This window comes from Belonocnema kinseyi, chromosome 4, assembly GCF_010883055.1.
Source record: "Belonocnema kinseyi isolate 2016_QV_RU_SX_M_011 chromosome 4, B_treatae_v1, whole genome shotgun sequence".
NCBI classification, from domain to species: Eukaryota; Metazoa; Arthropoda; class Insecta; order Hymenoptera; family Cynipidae; genus Belonocnema; species Belonocnema kinseyi.
In genome coordinates, this window is record NC_046660.1 from 50941820 (window position 1) to 50965556 (window position 23737).

The 23737-nt window shown below is 26.5% G+C and overlaps 1 protein-coding gene across 1 annotated transcript in view; it reads right to left on the minus strand.

Moving 5' to 3' along the window:
- LOC117170567 (alpha-aminoadipic semialdehyde synthase, mitochondrial) overlaps positions 1–23737 on the minus strand; it is a 69455-nt gene that overhangs the window by 39684 nt on the left and 6034 nt on the right. The window contains exons 2-4 of the mRNA XM_033357403.1: positions 11555–12037; positions 7508–7733; positions 2704–3031 (exon numbers count right to left, since the gene is read on the minus strand). Of these exons, the coding sequence (XP_033213294.1) occupies positions 2704–3031; positions 7508–7733; positions 11555–12037 (1037 nt within the window). The remainder of the gene's footprint in view (positions 1–2703; positions 3032–7507; positions 7734–11554; positions 12038–23737) is intronic.

Genomic DNA, 23737 nt, shown 5'->3' on the forward strand with positions numbered 1-23737 from the left:
CTGGATCAATCTGAAAAATCTCTATCCCATCCACACACTACTCCTTTCCCCTGCCGAGTGAGTCACGCCTACCCCGAAAAGGAAATGGCTTAATGGTGTAATGGTGTAATCTTCTCGATTGAAATTTCAACTACTTGGTTGAAAGTTGAACTACTGTCTTACAAAATAGTTGTATTAGTTAAAGAAATATCTCTTTGGTAGCAAATTTAATTATTTTGTTTAAAATTCTTTTTTTTATTTGTTACAAACCCATTTTTTTAAATCTGTTGGAAAATATTTTCATAAGGCAAGGTTCCGATAAGATGAAAAGATTTGATAATCAATCAAAGATAAGACAAAGCTCTGTTTTCGCAACTTTAAATCATTCTGAAAACTAGTGTCTATTTTTAATAAATAAAAAGGATCACGGCGGTTTAGATCAACTGTTTTGAAGAAAATTACTCTTTTTGCCTTCAAAATTTTATTCTTTTCTTGAAAAATCTATTATTTTCTTAGAAAATTCAACTAGTTGGTTGAAAATTTACTTTTTGGTTGAAGATTCATATTTTTGGGTTGAAAATGTAACTGTTTTCTACAGAATTGACCTTTCAGATTTGACAATTTAACAATTAGGTTTAAAATTGATGTCTTTTGATTTAAATTTATCTTTTTTTCGTGCTGTTTTCTACCAAATCCGCCTTTGAGATTTTCATTTGACTACAAAATTAATATTCTTGGTTGAAAATTTAACTATTTGGTTAAAAGTTAAATTATTTTGTTAAAATTGCATTATATTAGTTGGGGAATTATCTTTTTTGGTTAAAAATTTAATTATTGGGTTAATAAATCGTTCTTTTTAAAATAAATTTTTTCAATTGTAAATTAAACAATTCCATTATTGTTGAAAATTATTTTCGCTTCAAAGTAAAATTTTTTGTTGGAAATTCACATTTTCGAGTTGAAAATTAAACTTTTTTGAAGAAAATTCGATTTTTTGGATTAAATGTTGAATAATTAGGTTCAAAATTGATTTTTTTGTTGAAAATTCAAGAATTTGAAAGAAAATGTAAATATTCGGTTGAAAAATCCTATTTTCGTATTAAATTTTTTTTATTCAAAATTCGGATTTTTGGCTTGAAAATTGATCAATTTACTTGCCTTTTTTGTTCTTTCTTGGATGAATTTTTTTTTAAGATTCATCTCTTTAGTTGAAAATTCAACTATTCGTTTTTTTATGTCGGAAGTTAACTTTTCTTTTTGAATTCACATTTTTTAATTAAAATTTAATTATTTTAAAAAAAGTTCGTCATAAAAATTAAATAATTTACGTGAAAGTTACCTTTTTTGTTGGAAATTTAGATTTTCAAGTTAAAAATTAAACTTTTTCAAAGAAAATTCACATTTTTCGATTATATATGGAATAGTTCGGTTCAAAATTGACTTTTTTTTGTTACAAATTCAACAATTTGTAAGAAACTGTAAATATTAGGTTAAAAATTCATATTTTCGTGTTAGTAAATTCAATTTTTTGTAAAAAATCATCCTCTTGACTTAAAAACTCAAGAATTTGCTTCGAATTTTTTTCCTTTTTGCCTGAAAAAGCTTTTTTGGTTGAAGATTCATCTCTTTGGTTAAAAATTAAACTATTTTGTTGAAAATTCGTTTTTTTTCACTTCAAAGTAAAACTTTTTGTTGGAAATTTACATTTGCGAGTTGAAAATTAAACTTTGAAAGAAAATTCAAATTTTTTGGATTAAATATTGAATAATTTGATTCAAAATTCAAGTATTTTTTTGTTGAAAATTCAACAATTTGAAAGAAAATGTAAATATTCGATTCAAAATTCATATTTTCGTGTTAAAAATTGAACTATTTTATTGAAAATTCGGATTATTGGCTTGAAAATTGAACAATTTGCTTGAATTTTTTTTTCTTTCTTGGCTGCAATATTTTTAAAGAATTGTCTCTTTGGTTGAAAATTTTACTATTCTTTTTTATGGTGAAAGTTATTTTTTTTTTAATTCACATTTTTGAAATAAGAATTTAATTATTTTGAAGAAAATTCGTCTTAAAAATTAAATAATTTTGTTGAAAATTAACTTTAGTTTTGTTACACATTCAACTGCTTTGTGCAACAATATTTTTTTGGTTGAATTCATCTGTTTCTGATTTAAAATATTTTTTCTTTGAAATATAAACTATTAATTTTTTCGAGACTTCTTTGTTAGTAATTATTTTTTTGTTTAAAGACTTATAATTTCAGATGAAAATTCATGACTTTGGTTGAAAATGCATTTATTTTTATGAAAATGTAATTTTTATACTTTAAATATTATACAAATATTTTTATACTTGCAACAACAGAATTCATTTAACTTTCATGCTTCGTTTCTCAATTGAATCAATATCAATTTCGGCGATGTTCATCAAATCTACGAAATTAGGAAATAAATCGTTTAAGAAATATTTAAAATTCGTACCATCAAAAACAATCTCTTTCAAGGCGTCTTGTTTCCTAATATCTAGACTTTTTGTTCATCATTCTTAAAAAAGTGATTCAAAACCTTGTAAAAAAAATGGCGAAAAATAGGGAAAATGGTGTAAAATTTCTCGATCTTAGGTATTTTTTCCGGATTTCTTAAATTTAAGACAGAAAAAAGGTGATTAGGTACCAAAAAAAGGGTCGAACTGCAATCCATAAAATAAAAATGGTAAAAAACTTACTCAATACTGCCACCAGGATCAGCCGAAATGTCGCAGATTGCCAGCATTCTGTGAGGCAAGGCCGGAGCTCCCACACTTATCGGAAGCCATGGTGTGTACGCAGGCCTTAATAAATATTTTGCATCTGGTATCGTGAGTAACTTTGGAGAATCCACTGCCCAGTAAATCCCGTTAATAATAATCGAAGCATAAGGAGCTATTTTTTTGCTGAAGGTGGAAATGTATTTGTCAGGATGTTGATCATATTCCTCAGCATCAAAAACGCCGTCCTCTTTCCTTGCCAGGTGATGCCTCCTTCTAACTTCGCAGGCGTATATCTTATTTGTATCTGAAAATTAAAAATTATTTCAGAGTGTCTATTTTATTATTATATCATATTTATTATAAATAATGCTCTTATTAGTTTCTAAGGATTCAATCAATATGTTTAATTTACAAAGCTTTGAAGAATTATAATTTAAGAAATTTAAATTAGATTAAGATCCAAATTAAAAATCCTCTATAACGTCCAATAATCCTATATAATCCAATAATTTTTTCTCATTTTTCTTTCCTCTTTTTTTATTTTTGTCCGAAAATTATTTTTTTTTATTTTTCATATTACAATAGAATTTTTTGCTTCTTTGTTCGTTGTGGTCCAAATTTGGTCGTTGGATTCTTGTTATTTTTTTTAACAGAAGATTGCATGAAAAATTATAGTACAATATATTCTTAAATATACTGGCACTTTCGATTAATTAAATGTACTAACAATATAATTATATTATCAGTATTATTTAATTTATTTAATCATTTCTTGCATTTGTCTCTAAAGTCGATAAGTTTCAATAATAATTCAAATTTTTATTTTATCTTCTTATATTTAAAATTCAGTACAAAGTTTTATATAATTATTGGGGGTAGTATATTTCATACAATTTAAACTGCTTTAAATTATTAAATTTTGATTTAAAATATTGCAGTTTCAAAAATATAGATTAATTTTTAACCAAATAGTTAAATTATCAGCCAAAAAAAATAAATTCTCTACAAAAAGACGACTTTTCAACAAAATGAATGAATTTCCAATCAAATAGTTGAATTTTGAATTAAAAAGATCAGTTTTTAACAAAAAAAAATGGAAAAGTAACATTTTCAGTTAAAATATAATATTCCAGAAGAAAATTTTTTAACCAAAGTCATAAATTTTCAACTAAAATGATGAATCTTTCACTAAAGTAGATGAACTTTAAACCAAAAAGGTGACTTTTTAACAAAAGTGTTTAACTTTTAACCAAGTACTTTTATATTCAGCCAAGAATATAATTTTTCAACTAAAATCATGATATAATACATGAACTATGTGGAGAACTATTTGAATTTTCCACCAAAAACATTAATTTTTAAATAAGAAGATTCACTTTGAAATAAGATGAACAATTTTCAAACAAGAAGATTAATTTTCTACCAAGAAAGAGGATTTTTAAACAAAAACATGAATTTTCAACAAAATAGTTCGATGTTCAACTAAAAAATGACCATTTTCAATCAAATAGTTAAATTTTCAACTAAAAAAGATAAATTTTCAACAAAATATGGATAACTTCAATTTTCAGTTAAAAATTAATATTCCACAAAAAAACTCTTCAACCAAACTGAATAATTTGAAACTAAAATTATGAATCATCCACTAAAATAGATAAATTTAAAAACACAAAGATGAATTTTAACAAAAGTGTTTAAATTTCAACCAAGTAGTTTTATTTTCAACCAAAAAGATAATTTTCCAACTAAAATGTTGATATAATAAATAAAATATGCGGATAACTATTTGAATTTTGCACCAAAATAAAAAAATTTTAAACAAGAAGATTCAATTTCAAATAAGATAATCAATTTTCAAACAAGAATATTAATTTCCGACCAAGAAAGACGATTTTTAAACAAAATACTTGAATTATCAACGAAATAGTTCGATGTTCAGCTAAAAAAGATCAATTTTCAATCAAATAGATAAATTTTGAACTAAAAAAGATAAGTTTTCAACAAAATATGGAAAACTTGAATTTTCAGTTAAAAATTAATGTCCTACCAAAAAATTCTTTAACCAAGGTGAATAATTTGAAAATAAAATTATGAATCATCCACTAAAATAAATAAATTATAAACCAAAAAGATGAATTTGAAAAAAGTGTTTAAATTTCAACCAAGTAGTTTTATTTTCAACCAAGAATATACACTTTCAACTAAAATGATGATATAATAAATAAAATATGCGGATATTTATTTGAAATTTCCCACCAAAAACATAAATTTTTAAACAAGAATATTCAATTTCAAACAAGATGATCAATTTTCAAACAAGAAAATGAATATACCACAAAAAATATTGTTTAACCAAAATGAATAATTTCTAACTAAAATAATAAATAATCAACGAAAAATATATGAATTTTATATCAAAAAGATGAATTTAAAAAAAATGGTGTAACTTTCAACCAAGTAGTTTTATTTTTAACGGAAACGATGAATTTTCAAACAGGAAGATTAATTTTGAAATAAAAAACACGATTTTTCAACAAAATACGTGACTTTTCACATAAATAGTTGAATTTGCGACACGCACAAAAATTTCAAATACATAGTTGAATTTTTAACTAAAAAATATCAATTTTCAACCAAAAAGGAATAGTTATAATTTCAGTTTAAAAAATTAATTTTTAACTGCGCGGATAAAATTACAACAAAAATTAGAAATCTTCAACTGGGATATTAGAATTTTCAACCAAAACATGAATTTTTAAACAAGACAATTTGCTAAACAAACAATTGAATTTTCAACCAAAAATTGAATGGTTAAATTTTTGTTTAAAAAAACTTATTTTCAGTCAGAATGGTAAATTTTAAACTAAAATGATAAATCTTGAACTGGAATAAATTAATTTTAAACCCAAGGACGATTTTTCAACAAAACACATGAATTGTAAACGAAATAGTTGAATTTTCAGATAAAAAATATCAATTTTCAATTAAATAGTTGAATTTCGAAATAAAAAAGGTAAGTTTTAAACCAAAAATGGAATAGTTAAACTTTCAGTTTAAAAACTTAATATTTCATACAAAAAATTCAACAACAATGATTAATTTTCAATTGAAACAGATGAATTATAAACCAAAAAATGTGTTTTTAACAAAAGAGTTTAAATTTTAACACAGTTTAAATTTCAACCAAATAGTTATAGTTCAATTTTCAATTAAAAACAAATTAGTTTTCATTTGTACTGGTAAATGTTTAACTAATATGAAGACTCTGTCACTGGCATAAATTAATTTTCAAACAAACATATAAATTTTTACAAAAGAGTTTAACTTTTAACCAAGAAGTTTTATTTGCAACCAAGAAAATGAATTTTCGAAAAAGAATAATTTTCACTAAAATATTTGAATTTTCGACTAAAAAAGATCAATTTTCAACTAAAAATGAAATGGTTAAATTTTCAGTATAAAAAATTAATTTTCAACCTGGCTGATAAAATTTCAACACAAAAGATAAATCTTCATCTGGACTATTTAAATTTTAAACAAAAAGATGAATTTTCAACTAAAACAATGAATCTTTAATTGAAATAGTTGAATTTTCATATAAAAAGATGATTTTCAACTATAAAAAATAAACTATCAACCAAAAAAATAAATTTCCATCTAAAATGATAGAATACTGAATTTAAATAGTTACATTTTCAAACTAAAAAAAAATAATTAAAAAATAATAATAATTTTCAAAAAAAGTAATGAATTTGCAACTAAAATTATTAATGTTGAATTGGAATAGATCAATTTTCAACTAATAATATTAATTTTTATGCAAGAAGATTAATTTCTACCAAAGGATGAACTTTCAACTAAAAATGATCATTTTTCAGCCAGAAATTAAATACTTAAATTTTCAGTTATAAAATTAAAGTCCAGCCAACGAGATACATTTTTAACTAAAATGATGGAATATTCAACTAGAATAGTTACATTTTCAATTTTTAAAAAATAATAATAATTTTCAAAAACGTAGCTAAACTTTTAACTGAAATAGTTATAAATCAGTAAAAAAAAATTTTTAGCCAAAGAAAAAACAAATTGTTAATAAAACAGCTCATTTTTTAACCAAAGAGATTTTCAACCAAGAATATAAATTTGCATTCCAAAAAATATCAATTCTGAACGAAAAATGCAGTAGTTGATACTTCTAACAAAAATATTTTAATTTTTAATCAAAAACTGTTGAGTTGCAACAAAAAAGACTATTTTTCAACAAAGAAAGATTTTTGAGTCAAAAGAGAGAAAAATTGCAAACAATCTATTTAATTTTCAAGCAAAAAGATGAATTTTCAACTACTAAGATTAATTTTCTGCCAAAATGAAAGAATTCTCATCCAGGTACTTAAATTTTCAATTAAAAACGATCAATTTTTAACCAAAAGTAAAATAATTAAACTTCCAGTTAAAAAACTTAATTTCAAACGAAATAGACAATTCTTTTTTTAAAAAAATGGTCAAAAAGAGTAATATAAAGCTACTTTTACAAATGAGGAATCATTGTTACTTAATATTCTAGACCGTAGGTTTAAAAAAATTAAGGACTCTCGAAAAAATTCCCTAACTTTAAAAAATATATTCCCTGTCATTGCAGGGTTTTTCATTTATATAAAAATTTCCCAAAAATTGCAGGGTTTCTAGTTTTCCAGCTAGAATAGAAACCCTCTATTTAAAAAAAACGTAAAGGTACCATCTAAGAATTAAAAGAAACAATTTGAAATAGAATATAACTCACCACCATGTTCTGCAACCTTCCTTAAATCTTCCGGAGGTACATATTCGTGAGGAAGTTCCTGGAAAACTTCTTGAGCTCCTTGACTTACGTTTCCACTTCCGGTGAAAACTACGGTCAATGGTCCAATCGATTTCGGCAACGCACCAAGAGCTATTTCGTATCCTGCATCTCTAATCGATTGTCTTGCCATCGAAGAATCTCTGTAGTTATGTGCTGGGCCGATGTGCTAAAACGCAGTCTTTAAAATCTTCCTGGATAACACAGGACTTTTGTTTCTAAACTCTTCCAGGGTGGCCACTTATTAACAAAAAAAAATTAGGCTATTTCCTAGGTTTTCCGGTAAAAAATTATATTTTTTTTGTTAAATTTTAAGAGTTTATAATTATTATTATTCAATACTTATTGCTTTATTATATAAATCTTGAAAATAATTAAACATTTTATAACTTTAAAGTAAAATCTATTAATTTAAATTGTTGTAAAATTGTTTATAAACTTCACAGTTCAAAATTTCAACAAAAATGTAAAATTTTCAACCCAAAAAAGATTTTTTGAAAAAATAGACACGAAAATTGTTTAAATAACTAAATTTTGAAACACTTTAAATTTCCACTAAAAAACATCAATTTTCAACAAAAATGAAAAATTTAAACTTTCAGATAGAAAAATTAGAATAGTTGAATTTTAAGTCAAAAACATAAATTTTTTACTAAAATGATGAATATTTAACTGAAATACTTTAATTTTTTACCAAAAATTATTTAAGACGATATTAATGTAGGTAACATATTCCTAACATATTCTTAACAAAACTAATTAATTATTCAACTCAATAGCAAAATTTTTATCTAAAAGAAATTAATTCTGACCTAAGAATACAATAGTAGACTTTTAACATAAAAAGAATTAATTCCCCAAAAAAATAACATTTTAAGAAAATAGTTGACATTTCATCCAAAATAATTAAATTTTCAATCAAATAGTAGTATTTTTGACCGAAAGAGATGAGTTTTGACCAAGAGTAAAATATTAGATTTTTCAAATAACTTTTAAATAACTTTCAACCAAAAAAAGTTGACGTTTTCAGAAATCACTTAAATTGAAAAAAAATTAAACTTTCAATCAAATAGTAGAATTTTTAACAAAATAATGGAATTTTTTTACTAAATAGTAAAGTTTTTGACTGAAAGAGATAAATTTTCACCAAAAATAATATAGTAGACTTTCCAAATAACATTTAAATAACTTTCAACCAAAATAAGTTCACTTTTTAAGAAATAATTTGAATTTTCAAAAACAAAAAATTTCAACCAAAAAATAGAATTTGTAATCAAAAGAAATTAATTCTGGACCAAGAAAATAATATTGGACTCTTTAATTTTATAAGAATTAATTTTCAATCGTAAAAGATGAATTTTTAGTATGAAAGGACGAATTTTCTATCATAAAGACTAATTTTCGAATATTGTTGCAGAATATTTTAAACAAAAATACATATTTTCCAAAAAAAAGACGACTTTTTAAGGTCAAAAATAAAATAGTAGATTTTTTAATAAAAAGAATTTATTTCCAACAAAAAGTTTACTTTTTAAGAAAACAGTTGAATTTTCAACAAAACAATTAACTTTTTAACTAAAAAGTAGAATTTCTAACCAAAATAGATCATTTCTGACCTGAAAATATAATAGTAGACTTTTCAAATAAAAATAATTAATTTCCAACAAAAAAAGATTAATTTTTAAGAAAATAGGTGATTTTTCAAGAAAATAATTTAAGTTTTTATATGTTAATAATAATTTTGTAAATAAAAAGAATTAATTTCAAATAAACAAGATTACTTTTTAAGAAAATAGTTAAATTTTCAACAAAATGATTCACTTTTCAACTAAATAGTAGAATTTCTAACCAAAATAGATTAATTCTGACCTGAAAATACAATACTAGACTTTTTTAATAAAAATAATTATAATTAATTTCCAACAACAAAAAAATGACATCTTAAGACAATAATTTAATTGTTAACCAAATAGTAGAATTTTTGACCGAAAGAGATCAATTTTAACCAAAAATAAAATATTAAACTTTTTAAATAAAAATAAATAATTTCTAACAAAAAGTATGACTTTTTTAAAAATAGTTGAATTTTCAACAAAATAGTTAAATTTTTAACCAAATGGTAGAGTTTGTAACCAAAAGAAATGAATTCTGGATTAAGAAAATAATAGTGGACTTTTTAATTTTATAAGAATTAATTTTCAACCGTAAAAGATGAATTTTCAGTATGAAAGGACGAATTTTCGATAAAACTGTTGGATTTTCGACCAAAAAAGATTACTTATGCACAAAACAAATATTTTCAACCAAATACTATAAGTTTTAACTAAAAGCGATTTGTAGAATATTATTCATTAGTAGAATATCTTAAACAAAAATACTTATTTTCCAAATAAAAAAGATGATTCTTTAAGAAAATCGTTGAATTTTTAAGAAAATAATTAAACTTTTAACCAAATAGTAGAATTTGTAACTAAAAGAAATCAATTCTAGACCAAGAAAATAATAGTAGACTTTTCAATTTCAAAAACAGTTGGATCTTCAAACAAAAAATATGACTTCTCAACAAAATAATGAAATTTTCAACCAAATAGTCGAATTTGTCAATAACAGAGATAAATTTTAAACAAAAATATAAAAGTATACTTTAAAAAAAAATTAACTTTCAACCAAAAAATATTACTTTTTAACAAAATAATTGAATTGTCAATAAAATAATCAAATTTTTAATCAAATAGTATACTCTTTAACCAAATGAGATGAATTCTGAACCGAAAAGTATGACTTTCAACCAAAAATAGTTAGATTTTCTTTTTGAACGAAAAATTAATTAAAAAATTTTATATATAAAATGATCTTCAAAATTTTAACGGAGATGGTTAGTAATCTGATCTGAAGAATTCCCGCTTTAAAAAAATCCAGGATAATTCCCTTTTTGCCCGTTCAGTGGCCATCCTGATCTTCATTTTGGAATAACTTCAAAAATTGATGCCCAATTCAACAAACATTTTTCTAAGTATATTTTTAACCCTCAAACGGTACACTGGTGCAAATTCGCACCGTCGTTTTTGAAAAGTTGGTAGCATTGGATTATAGACAGTTGTAAGGGATTATCCCCACCAAGACGAATACGTCCGAACCCAAAGGTTTTAGGCCCAAGTCCGGTTAGTTCCAGTTTCGTTAATCTCTCCGAAATAGAAGGACGAGAAAATCGAATTGGTGCGAATTAGCACCTCTGTACCTTTTGCATGTGATAGAGTGTTGCGAGTTGGAATTTCTACATATTGATCTCAAGTAAAGGAGTTTCATTCGTTTGTTGAATGTAAGTATGTTTATGTACATTTATTTGTTATTTATCGATTTTTCATGATGAATTCCAATACATTTTTTAAAAGTATGATTTTTTTCATCAGATGCATGGGAATGAAGTTGAATAGAGTGTAAAGTATCGAATGCGAAAAATGTCGCGAATAGTAAGCATTTCTTGTTTAAAAAATTCGAGAGAAATCCTAAATAAAACAGTTTTCATGTAATTGTTGCATTACTTTCATTTCCCTTCCTTCATAACTGTAAATCATGCATTTGAAAATACCCAAAATTTGACCTGCCGGGAAAAATACTAGATTCACATTCTCGGCATAAACAATATTTTTTTATGATTGTGTGTTCCTTTAACTGCAAAATCCCGCAAAGTTTAATTAAATTGAATAAAATGCGAAGAAATGGCGAATTTTTTCCAAAAAAGTGATTTTTCAAAAACGCCGCTTTATTTATAACAAATTATCACGGGGAAAATTAATAATTATCCAAATTTCTATAGAACCATTAGATTCAGCAGGAAATTTCACACAAAAAACATATGTTCAACATTTTTATCTTCTTTTTTATATTCGAAGTTGATAATACAAAAGCCAGATTCGCACCAGTGTACCTTTAGTAGGGGCCAGAAAAGAGTGTACCGTTTGAGGGTTAATAAATTAATTAAAATCTTACCATTAAAGGAGTATGATGACCTAAAGCAAGAAGGCGAAGACCCAGTCCATGTAAAATATTCACCATGCCAGCAACCCCAGCATATTTGCCAAATGCAACAGCACGTTGTCCGTTGTCATCAGTCAGTTTCTCATAATCAAGAAGGCGAATGTTCTTTTCAAGAATGGCATCAAGGAGGGGCATATTACTCTCCTGAGCCTTGATAGTATGAGAGAAAAAACAGTAAGTCTTGTTAGGAATTAACTGATCAACAGGAACTTGTTTCACGCCAAAAATAACTGAAGCTGAACTGATATCTTCTTGTAAAACTGCGCCAGCAGCCAAGTAAGATTTCACCGGATAGGCTCTTCTGTTGCTCGGTTGCACGATCACTTTTACTCCAGCTCGAACCAACCGCCGAACATTTGCAGGAGCCAGAGGAGCTCTTCTCTCCCATACTGACTGATCTTCTCGCCTTATGGCTATTATTTTACCTTTCAGACTCTAGAAATGAAAAACTGTTAATAGAATACAGGACCATTTCCCATTTTTTCCTAGTCAAGTTTTTTTTATTTCCGCTGTCAATTGAAAGTAAAATATTCATATTTGGCGCAGAACTCAAAAGTTTATTTTAATTTATCACGTTCATTCTAAAAATTCTTTAACACATCAAATTTGACCAACCACCATAAAATGTTCCTATAGCAATTTGAAAAAATATTGTAAAAAATTCTAAAAAAGGAAAGAAAGAAATTTTTTTATCTTTTTACAAATTATAATAGGAAAATTTTATGGCGGTTATCCAAATTTTGTATATTATTAATAATTTCATTTTAATCTCATTTAAATTTCTTAAATTTTTTATTGAATTTTCAACCACAAAGATGAATTTTCAAACAATATTAATTTTCTACAAAAAAATACAATTTTCTACATAAGAACATTAATTTGTTAACGAAATAAAAGAAATCTCAATTAAAGAATACGAGTTTTCAACCAAATAGATGAATTTTGAACTACAAACCAAAAAAAATAAATTAAAAAAAACTTTCAGACGAACATGGAATAACTACATTTTTAGTTAATAAAATCTAGAATAGTTAAACTTTATTTCATAAACATGAGTTTTTAACTAAAACAATCTTTAATTAAAATAGTTGAATTTTGAAACTAACAATAAATAATTTTTATTTTTTAAAAATGGTCAAAACAAAACTTAAATAATTAAATTTTTAGTTACAAAAATTAATTTGCAACCAAATATATGACTTTTTTACTTAGACTATGAAATATTGAACTAAGATGATGATTGAAATTAAATAATTGAAATTTAGACCAAAAAGATTAATTTTCAACTAAAAAGATTAATTCCTGCTAAAAAAAAAAGAATTTTCAAATGAAAAAGATCAACTTTCAACAAAAAATTGGATTTTGAGTCAAAAAATGAATGATCAACAAAGAAATTAGGTTTAAAGTAATTATGAATCTTCAAACAAAATAAAACCTGTTGAATTTCTAAACGAAAAGATGATTGCTCAAACAAGAAGATTAATTTTATATCATTAGAGAATGATTTTTTTCACAAAATACATGAATTTTGAACCAGAAACTTAAAGTTTTAACTTAAAACGATTAATTTACAATAAAAAATAGATGACTTAAATTTTCCGTTTAGAAATTTAATTTCGAAAAAAAAAAGAATTTTCAGCAAAATGTTTAAATACAGTTTAAATAAACAGGGTGTCTACTCAAATCCTGGAAGAAAAATCCCTGACAATGCCAGGTTTTTTTCAGGCATATTTTTTCAGTGTACGGAACCACTCAAATATTCCCCATTATTCAAAATAATGAACTCGAAATTATAATAAAGGATAGTCTTGAATATATTAGCATCGTCGAATAATCAAATAATTAAATAATACTAAATATATAACAATTAATCTCTTGAATTTGTCTCTAAGGTACCAAATAAATGAATTTCAACCAAAAAAGATCCATTTTCAAATAAACAGTTTCATTTTGAACATAAAAAAATTTTTCTACCAAAGTGATAAATTTTCAATTAAAATGATGAACCTTCAACTACGATAGACAAATTTTAAACCAAAAATACTAATTTTTAACAAAAGAGTTTAATTTTCAACCAAGTAGTTTTATTTTCAACAAAAAATATCAATTTTTAATAAAATTCTGAATGGCTACCTGGAATACTCGAATTTTCAACGAAAAAGATGAATTTTCAAACAGGAAGATTCATTTTCTACGAAATAGGAAGACTATTTTTGAACAAAATGCATGAATTTACAACGAAATAGCAGTTGAATTCAGAACTAAAAAAGATCCATTTTTAACTATAAATGGAATACTTAAATTTTCAGTTAATAAAATAACTAATTTTCAACAAAAAAAAGAAGATTTTTCAACAAAATATTTAAATTTTCAAATAAAGTTATGAATTTTCAAACTAAAATAATGAATCTTTGACTGAAATAGTCAAATTTTCAACTAAAGGAGATGAATTTTCAACCAAAAATCGAATCGTTACATTTTCAGTTAAAAAAATTAATGTTTAGCCAAAAAGATGAATTTCCAACTAAAATTATGGAATATTTAATTAGAATAATTATATATATATTTCCAGTAAAAAAAACTTAATATTCAACAATAAAAAAACGAATTTTTAAGAAAATAGATCAACTTTTAACTATAGTAGTTAAATTTTCCAAAAAAAAGTTGAATTTTAGACTTAATTGTTAAATTTTCTAGTAAAAAAAAGGAGGAGTTATCTATAAAACAGTTGAATTAAACAAAAAATTTAATGATATTTATAAAATCGAATGTGCGAACCTAATTGAATCACTTTGACTATGATATATTTTTAAAATTGTATGAAATTTAATTGTATACCTAATAAGTATTAAATCAGTCAGTGATAAGAAGCATAAACTCATATGATCATCACACAGTCGATTTTATAATTGGGCTGTCGGATTTTCGAATTCTAATTTTTAAAGGTTTTAAAGATTTTTAAAAAACATTTTCAGGGAATGGAGTTTGAAATGTCCTTCGACTGATAGAGCAAAAGTAATTCCAACATTTATTAAAAAAAATTGTTGTTAATTTGTTTCCGATGCCTGGCGCTTATTGGATTTCTCTAACTTCCAGTGTTTCGTTTATCGAGCGAATTTTGAGCAACAAAAAACTTCCAGCGAGAAAGTTGTTAACAACAGTATAAAAAAGGTTTCTGGAAAATTTTAGCCCAATAGAATTGATATTCAAGAAAATATTAACGTCTCAAGTCGATAGCGGCTAGTCAAATAACGCGTGGGCTTTAGCGAGAGTCCCAGATCCGATTTATAATACAGTTAACAGGCGCCACAAATAAAAAGTAATCAAGTAATCAGGCAGTGTCAAAGTATTATGCATAAATAAATAACAATGCATAATGTAAAATAATTTATTCATTTAACATTATGCCAAGAAATGCTAATGCTCTATTACAACAGGAATGAAAAACATATGTACTTCCTCGAACTTTCAATTTTTTCAATTTAACGAATTTGAAGCATTGAAAAATTCTCGGAATTAAGAATTCGTTGAATCTCAACCATTAGATGTTTATGTTTTCTTTTACATCTGTACAGTTTGTCTCAAAAATAGAATCATTCTGTTGTACATAATATTAAATGAATAAATTATTTTACATTATGCACTATTATTTATGTATGCTTGATACTTTGATCGCTACAGCCCAGGCGCGAGTGGCCTAGCTGATATCGTATTAAGACGTTAATAATTTCATGAATATCAATTGGATAGGGCTAAAATTTTCCAGAAACCTTTTTTGTACTGTTTTTAACAACTTTCTCGCTGGAAGTTTTTTGTTGCTCAAAATTCGCTCGACAAACGAAACGCTGGAAGTTAGAGAAGTCCGATAAGCGCCTCGCACTCAGAAAGAAATTTAGAACAATTTTGTTTAAACAAATTTTTTAATTACTTTTGCTCTATCAGTCAAAGGACATTTCAAACTACATTCCCTGAAAATTTTATTTAAAAATCCTTAAAACTGACTGAATGAGCACGAGTTAAAGTGAAAAACGAATCAAAATTAATTTTTTTTTTAAATCAAGTTTTTGGCTTCAATTAGAAAACTAAAAAAGCTACAACTTTTTACTTGGGGGAAAAAGATGCGCAATAAAATTCTGCATCTTGATATAGCCTTTAAAAATTAAAATTTAAAAATATTTTTGAAAGCCTCCAGGAGTCTTCCCACTCGCAACGAAATAAGTTTATATGCCCTTCTTTGATCCGGCAAGCTCAATTCAACCTGCGAAATTTATGCACTATCTTTATTTTCATATTCATGTATGTAAAATTTTATATTCATGTATGTATATTCGTATATTCATGAATATGAAAATTTTTATAATTTGGAAACAAATTAGTACTAACAATTTACCTCCAGGGTCACTTATAACGTGCATATCGTAAGGTTGGGCTTAGTCGGAATCAAATTTAAAAAAATTTAATTGCATAGTTTTAAAAAAATCGTAAATGCTTCCTTAGAATGTAAAAACTTTTTTATAATTGGAATGTGGTTCCAAAAAAATTGAAAAGATTAGATCCTTTAGAATGAAGATTTAATGTAAAAAATTCAGAAATTCCTCATTTTTAATGATCTGATCTTCTTAATTTTCGTGGAAGTACATTTTGAGCATAAGAAAGTTTTTCTATATTGAAAAAATATTTTACATATTTCGAAAGATTTAGAAATATTTAAAGGATTATATCAATATTTCAAGTATTTTAAACGTGCAAATTTTTTTTACAAGATTTTAAGAGATTAAAAATATTTCACTGATTTCAAACAAATTCCAAATTTTCCGGGACGACTGTAGGAATAATTAAAAGAATTCATACAATTTTCAAGATATTTCCAAAAATTTCACAAATCTTTCAAAAATTTTGCAATTTTTTTTAAAGATTCTAGAAGATTTCAAAATATTTAAAGGATTACTCAAAAATCCCAAGGATTTTCAAGTTTGCAAATGAATACAAAAGATTTCATAAGATTTCACAAATATTTCAAAGAATTCCTAATGTTTTTTTTTAATTTCTCAAAGATTTCAAAAAAAAAATTTTTTAATTAAAAAAATCGACAAGATTTCACACAAATTTCAAGATCTATTTGAAACCAATAAATACTATCAACAACAATACAAACAGATTCTTGAAACAGTTTTTCACTTCAACACAATTAATTAAGTTGAATCGAAGAAATAGCTTATTTCTTTAAATAATTTATCATTAATGTACTATTATAAGTTTATGATTTGTAATTTTAATAGACTTGCGCATCTCGATTCATGCGCAGTGAAAAAACTTCGGGATTTCTCGCTAGACGGCAAACCTGCACGGGGAGAGGTTCAGTAAAACCGTCCGGGACGGTGAGAAAATTCCTGCATTTCGATTTGGTGTGGGATCTGCTCCAGTTTCGGGGCACTGGTTACCCCAAACTTGTGGAGATCAGTCGGTCTGTAATGTGGGTGCCATATTTTCCTAAGCTGCGTAAGCGCGCAACTGAGCCGATAGAGCCGCGTGTGCAAAACGGCTCAACTATACTGTTGATTAAACGGTTCAGTTTGTTCGGGGTAATGGTTCTCCCGGATCAGTGGAGCCGCTCTGCTAACAGATATGGCACTGTTCACTGTGTGATTGGCGCGACAATTGGATTGTTTTGAAGTTCGAGTCCAGGAATTCTCAACATTTTTACAGGAGCTACTCTAGTTTTAGCCACCACTAAAGGAGTCCGAATACCATTCTCACCCGTGAATCTTATACATAAGCGGCTGCTGAATATGCTTGCTCATTAGCATCACCGAGTACATACAGCTCCATCTCCAGTATTATTCAGATTCCTGAGGCCAGAGATGTTTTGTAGAATCACCTTGGCTCAGATAGTAATGCTAACAGTCCTAGATGATCAAATACTGACATGATTACCTTTAATATTTCAATTGAGTTGAAATTTTCTGTCCGCTTATGAGTCCTCGATCTAGTTTCAGAAACTCGTTCATAGCATCCGGTGGTACCGCGGCCAGCATCTCTGAAGAATTTGAAATCCAGTTTCGAAACTCGAATCCTCCTCGTCGGTGTACATGAGCGACTTCATGTGCTATCTGCACCGCCTCTTCCACCGTGTCGACGCTGTTTAGGTAGTCATCCATGTGATGTTTTAATGTTATTTTTTCACATGCCTTGAGGTAAGACTTTCATATTTGTGAGCATTGCGATTTCTGAATTCCTGCGCCACATAGGGTGAGGATACTGCTCCGAAGAGCAACACCTGCATTTCAAAAGTTACCAGTTGATTGCTGTTTTCTTCTCGCCACAAGAATCTCTGGCTGCACTGTTCTTTCCGTATTTCCATCTGGTGGAACATTTCACGAGGGTCTCCTCAAATTGCTATGGCTCGTTCTCGAAATTTGACGAGTATACCTATACGAGAGAATTATAAAAATCAGGACCAGGTAATAATCTATCACGAGATGCCAGTTTGGTGGAGTAGTCACTTTTTTTTCCTTGTCCGTAAGTCGACGTACGTAACCTTTGTCTTCATAATCTTTGATCTTCTTCTGATACTGATCACTTAAGAGTTTCATCCTTTTTCATCTTGTTTTCAACTTAGCGAAGTCTGCGCTCAGCCATTTTCTTAATCTCTGATGAGGATTCGTTATCTGTCTTCCAGAGTAATCCAGTCTCCCACTGATCTCCAATTTTCCTAGCCGTCTTTTTCAGGACTGTTGGAATCTACGCGACCTATAATTTATCTGATAGAATTTCCTTCGACTTTTACTTCCGCCTCGAGGTCGCACTTGTCATCCAATTTCGCACCTTGGATATCACCGATTTCTTAGCGAGCTTCCGCGACCTCACAGATTTCGTTATTTTCTTCAATCTCTAGCTGTTTTCTGAGAAGCGCACTACGGTTGGAAAGTCGTGAAACGATTGATTTCGACGAAATGCCCTTTTCCGACAGAGTTTTTTTTGAGAAAACTGACTTACCGATTTGCGGATATTTTCATTTTCCCATCCATCTCTGCGGTTCGGGACCTCCCCAACCCCTAAATCTAAGTGACCAGATTTCGCTTAGCTTTTTCTCTTACCTGGATTTTAAATTTATCTGAAGTCCCGGGCCATAGGGCGCAGCCTAGGCGCGCGGGTTGCTTGCTAAAATTCACTCCTGCGCTTCTTCGGTTTCCGAATTTTTCTCCGTTTCCCAGGCCTCTCTCTTGCCTTTCTGGTGACTTGCTTTGCTGCCGGCGCTTCCTCTTTCCTCTCGGTGTTTCTGCTTCCTCGGAATGGAATTTTCTGCTTGACTTGGTGTCCTTTTCCTGCACTAGACTTTTGTATCCGTTATTATCCGATAAGGACACTTTACTGTTTTTTGAGTATTCACCATATCTGGCGTACACTCTGTGGTTTTCCGAACCATTTTCACTTAGAAGTTTTTTACTTTTAGCCTTCGGATGTCGAGAATGCTTGAAAGCTTGTTCACTCATGTTTTAATTTGCCAAGCTCAATCACTTTAACAGTTTTTTTTTCCACTGCGATCACACACCTCATCCGCTCTTTTTAATATACCCTGGACGCGACAACGATGGATCCACCACAAATGGATCCGGCTTCGAAGGACCAATTTTCGTGATAATGGACCGTAAGCCCACAACTTAAATGACAACGTGATTCGGATAAGGCCACTTTTCACCTGAGAGGTTCGTCTTATGATGAGGAACGTGTAACAGTCTACGCCTACGTCAATGACCATCGAAAAATATGAGACAAGTCAATGCTGGGTCCCGGAAACTGACTTTCGTAAGGGCAAACAAGATTGAAGAATACATTTAAACGACAAAATCTACACTTTCACAACTACTATAATCAGAAGCTGAGAGCGTGACTCTGTATATTATTATTTAAAACAGAATACGCTGAGGGCCTGACGCCAATTTTTGCACAAGACTTACACTATTCATGAACTAATTTTGAGCACATCTTCTTCTGAATTGCTAAAAATACAACAGGCGAAAGAAACAATGGGAAATAGCAGAAAAAATTCTCATAACGTGATAAATATTATCATTTGGATAACATATTTCTTATTAATGTTGGAGTATACCTGTAAAGGAATATCTTTTCTCTTTTGTAAATTTTTGAAAAATTATATGCTGTAAAAAAAACGGCTTTTTATTGTTATGGTATTTGAAATGAAAATATGAATCTTTGGGAGTTGGCCCACTTTTGTTTGAAACTTTTTCCTGTAAAATCAATATCAGCAAATTTCGCCTGAATTTCCAGCAACTTTAAAACCGTGTGGCAAAATTTTTGCATCCAGATAAGTTCCTAACGTGCGGTCGAAGTATATTTTAATATTATAAGAATGTAATTTTTAATAAATATAATGCATAGTAATGTATCATTTTAGAAATGTTTTACCTATACCAGATGATCCATTATTATAAAAACGGTCAAAGAATGTTTATAGTGGATCTAAAAAAACTCGAAAATCGACTAAATTTATCTGAATGAATGAATTTGTGTGGAAATAATATATGCAGCACTTTTTTCCGCATAATAACTTCATTTTATCAGATTAGAAAAAAAACATAAATTTCGTTTGATTTGTTGCCAACATTTTGAGATTTTCCAAACATGTTTTTTTGGATAATTGATTACATGTATTTATTGTAAACAATAAGGCAGCTTTTACACAAAATGCAATAAATAGTAAATTTTTGGTAAAATGTAAGAAGATAAATAAGAATTTTTATGTACGTTGAAAAACTTGGAAATGTCAGGGAATTTTTTTAGTCAGGGAATTCTTCGCAAGCTTGATTAATTTTTTTGTAATTGCAATATAAAATTCAGTAACAATGATTCTTTATTTGTAAAAGTAGCTTTATATTACTGTATTTAACTATTTTGTGAAAACCTCGTTTGTACTGTATAAAATTAATTTTTTTAACTGCAAATTTAACTATTCTATTTTTTGTTAAAAATTGATCATTTTTAGTTTTAAATTCAAATATGTCGTTAAAACTGTACGTATTTTGTTGACAATTTGCCAGTTTCTTGGTAATATCGTCTCTCTTGACAGAAAAATCTTTTACAGTAAAAAATACAACTCACATTGACAAGTCTTCTTTTGCTTCAATTAAACTATTTTGGATTAAAAATTGAAAACCTTTTTTATCGAAAACACAACTAACAGCAACTACTACATTTTTCGTTTGAAATTTTATCTTTTTAGAATACAAATTTTAATAATTGGCCAAAGGTTAAACCCTTTGGTTAAAAACTAATTTTTTTTACCATTCTAATTGAAAATTCATCTATTTTATTAAAAACTGAGCTGTTTTTTAGGAAAAATTTGTTTTTTCCTGGGCCGAAATTTAACTTTTTTACTGAGAAATTAACTATTATAGTTAAAACTTTAAATGTTTGGTTAACATTTTTTTTTCAAGTTATTTTTTAAAAAACTGATAACGCTATTATCCAGTTAAATATTCCATCACTTCAGTTAAATATTCATCTTTAGCATAAAATTACTTTATTAAATTGAAATTAAACTATTCAGTTTTTTTTTAATTATCTTTTTTATTTGAAAAATCTAATTCTTTTGATAGAAATTAATTTCCTTTGTTGATCATTTATCATTTTGGATTAAAATTAAAATGCTGAATTTTAGTTAAAAATTAATCACTTTGTTTGAAACTGTATCTATTAAACAAAATTAGAATTATTCTATTTTTGGTTCAAAATTAATATCTTTTAGTTTAAAATTCCACTATTTGGTTAAAAATGTATCTTTTTCGTCGAAAATCCAAATGTTCCAATTAAATATTTATAATTTTATTTCCAAATTTATCTTTTTGGTTGCAAATTCAACTAATCCAGTAGAATATTCCACAATTTTAGTTGAGAATTCATCTTTCTGGTTTAAAATTCAAGTCTATCAGTTAACGATTCATCATTATAGCTGGAAATTACTCACTTTGATTAAAAATCTAACTTTTCTTTTTGACTAGATTTTTTTTTAATTAATTTTTCTTATTTTTAAATTCAAATATTTGGTTGTAAATTGGTCTTTTTTATTTCAAAATTTTACTATTTTGTGGAAAATACATGTATTTTGTTAAAAATCGTTTTTTATTTTAAATTAATCTTCTTGTTTAAAAATTCATCTTCTTTGTTGACAATTCAACTGTTCTAATTGAAAATTCATCATTTGATTCGTAAATTGATCTTTTTGATTAAAAATTTAACTAATCCAGTTGAATATTTCATAATTTTTATTGACAATTCATTTTTTTGGCTTCAAATTCAACTATCTCAGTTCAAGATTTATCATTATTGTAGACAATTCATCACTTTGATTGAAAATTTAATTATTTAGTTGAAAATAGATTTTTTTGTAGAAAATTTCTTTAACTGAAAATTTAAATATTTCATTTACGGTTTAAAATTAATCTGTTTTCGTTCTAAATTCAACTATTTGGTTTAAATTTTGTCTTTTTTAGTTCAAACTTCAATTATTTGATTGAAAATTTCTCTTTACTATTAAAAATTCAACTATTTGGTACATTAGAGACAAATTCAAGATATGAATTAAAAATTGTACCTGGAAAAAACTTGTGATACCTGCAAAAAACCTTGAATTGTCAGGGAATTTTCTTCCAGGATTTTAGTTGACACGCTTATAATATTAATGCAAAAAAAATTGTTTATAGGTATATTTAAAACACTTTTTATTTGTATTTTTACACTAAAAAGATATATTTTGAAATTAAGATATGAGTTTTTAACTAAAATGATGAATCTTCAACCAAAAATATGAATTTTTAACTAAATTTTTCAACCCAAAGATTAATTTTCAATAAAGTATATAAATTTTCATTCAAAAATATAACTTTTCAACCAAAATTAGAATAGTTAAAATGTTAGAAAAATAAATGTTCAACAAAAAAAAAACGTATTTTCAACCAAATTTTTTTTTTCATCCAAAAAGATGAGTTTCTAACCAAAAATAGGATTCAATTTTCAGTTTAAATAATCAATTTACAACTAACAAATGAATTCTCAATAAAATAATTCAATTTCAAACCCAAAGGGTGAATTTTCTACCAAAAAATATACAGTTTCAATAAAATATATAAATTCTGAACTAAAAAAAGATAAATTTACAAACCTAAACTAGACAGGGTGGCCGTTTTAATCGACAAAATTAATTCCCGGTCATTTCCCGGTTTTTCCCCGGTTCGCAAACATTTTTCACAGTTAATAAAATCTAAAAAATGGGCAACTAAAGCTAAACAATTTTCCACTTGAGGTAATAAAAACTGAGCTGCAAATGAAAGCAGTCAAAGTGGAACTGTTAAATTTTGAACTTTCAATATTGAAATTTAAGTTTTTAATTAATAATTTTTGTATTCAAATGCTCAATAATTTAGGCGTATAAAATTAAAGGTACTAACATTTTTCAATATAAAAATATATAAATCCACGTTATGATTTTCAATGCTCTAAATTGTAAAATCAATCAATGAACTTTAAAATGTTTAAATTTATATAATTTTAAATAATTTTAAGCTAGAAACATTAAATGTTGAAAAATTGCAAATTTTTTAACTAAACACTTCTTAAATTAGAAATTCAATAATTTTCTTTTTAAATAGTTTAAGCATCCTTCGAAAGCTTCAAGATTTTATTTCGAAATCTTGAGAAATCTAGAAGTTGTTTTCAATTTGTTTTAAATTTTAAATTATTTGGGAAATTTTTTAGAACTTCTAAATATCTGTTAAAATGAATGGAATTTTTTCTACAATTTTCAGAAAATCCTGCAAATTTTAGAAAATTCCTTTACAATTTGGATGTATAAATAACAATTGAATATTTATTATTTGTAGGCGAAATTTAAGTAATTTTAAGAGATTTGTAGAGGTTTTGAAAAGATTCAAACTTGATGTAAAACTTGAAATGACAGACTAATATAAAACAAAATGTAAATTTTCGCAGATTTTAAACAGAAAAAATTAGATTATTTTCAAAAATTGTTCTATAATAATATGAGAATATTTCATTATTAATATTTATTAATTTTTAATTAAAAATTAAAATTAAAATTAAATTTATTTATAAATTAGA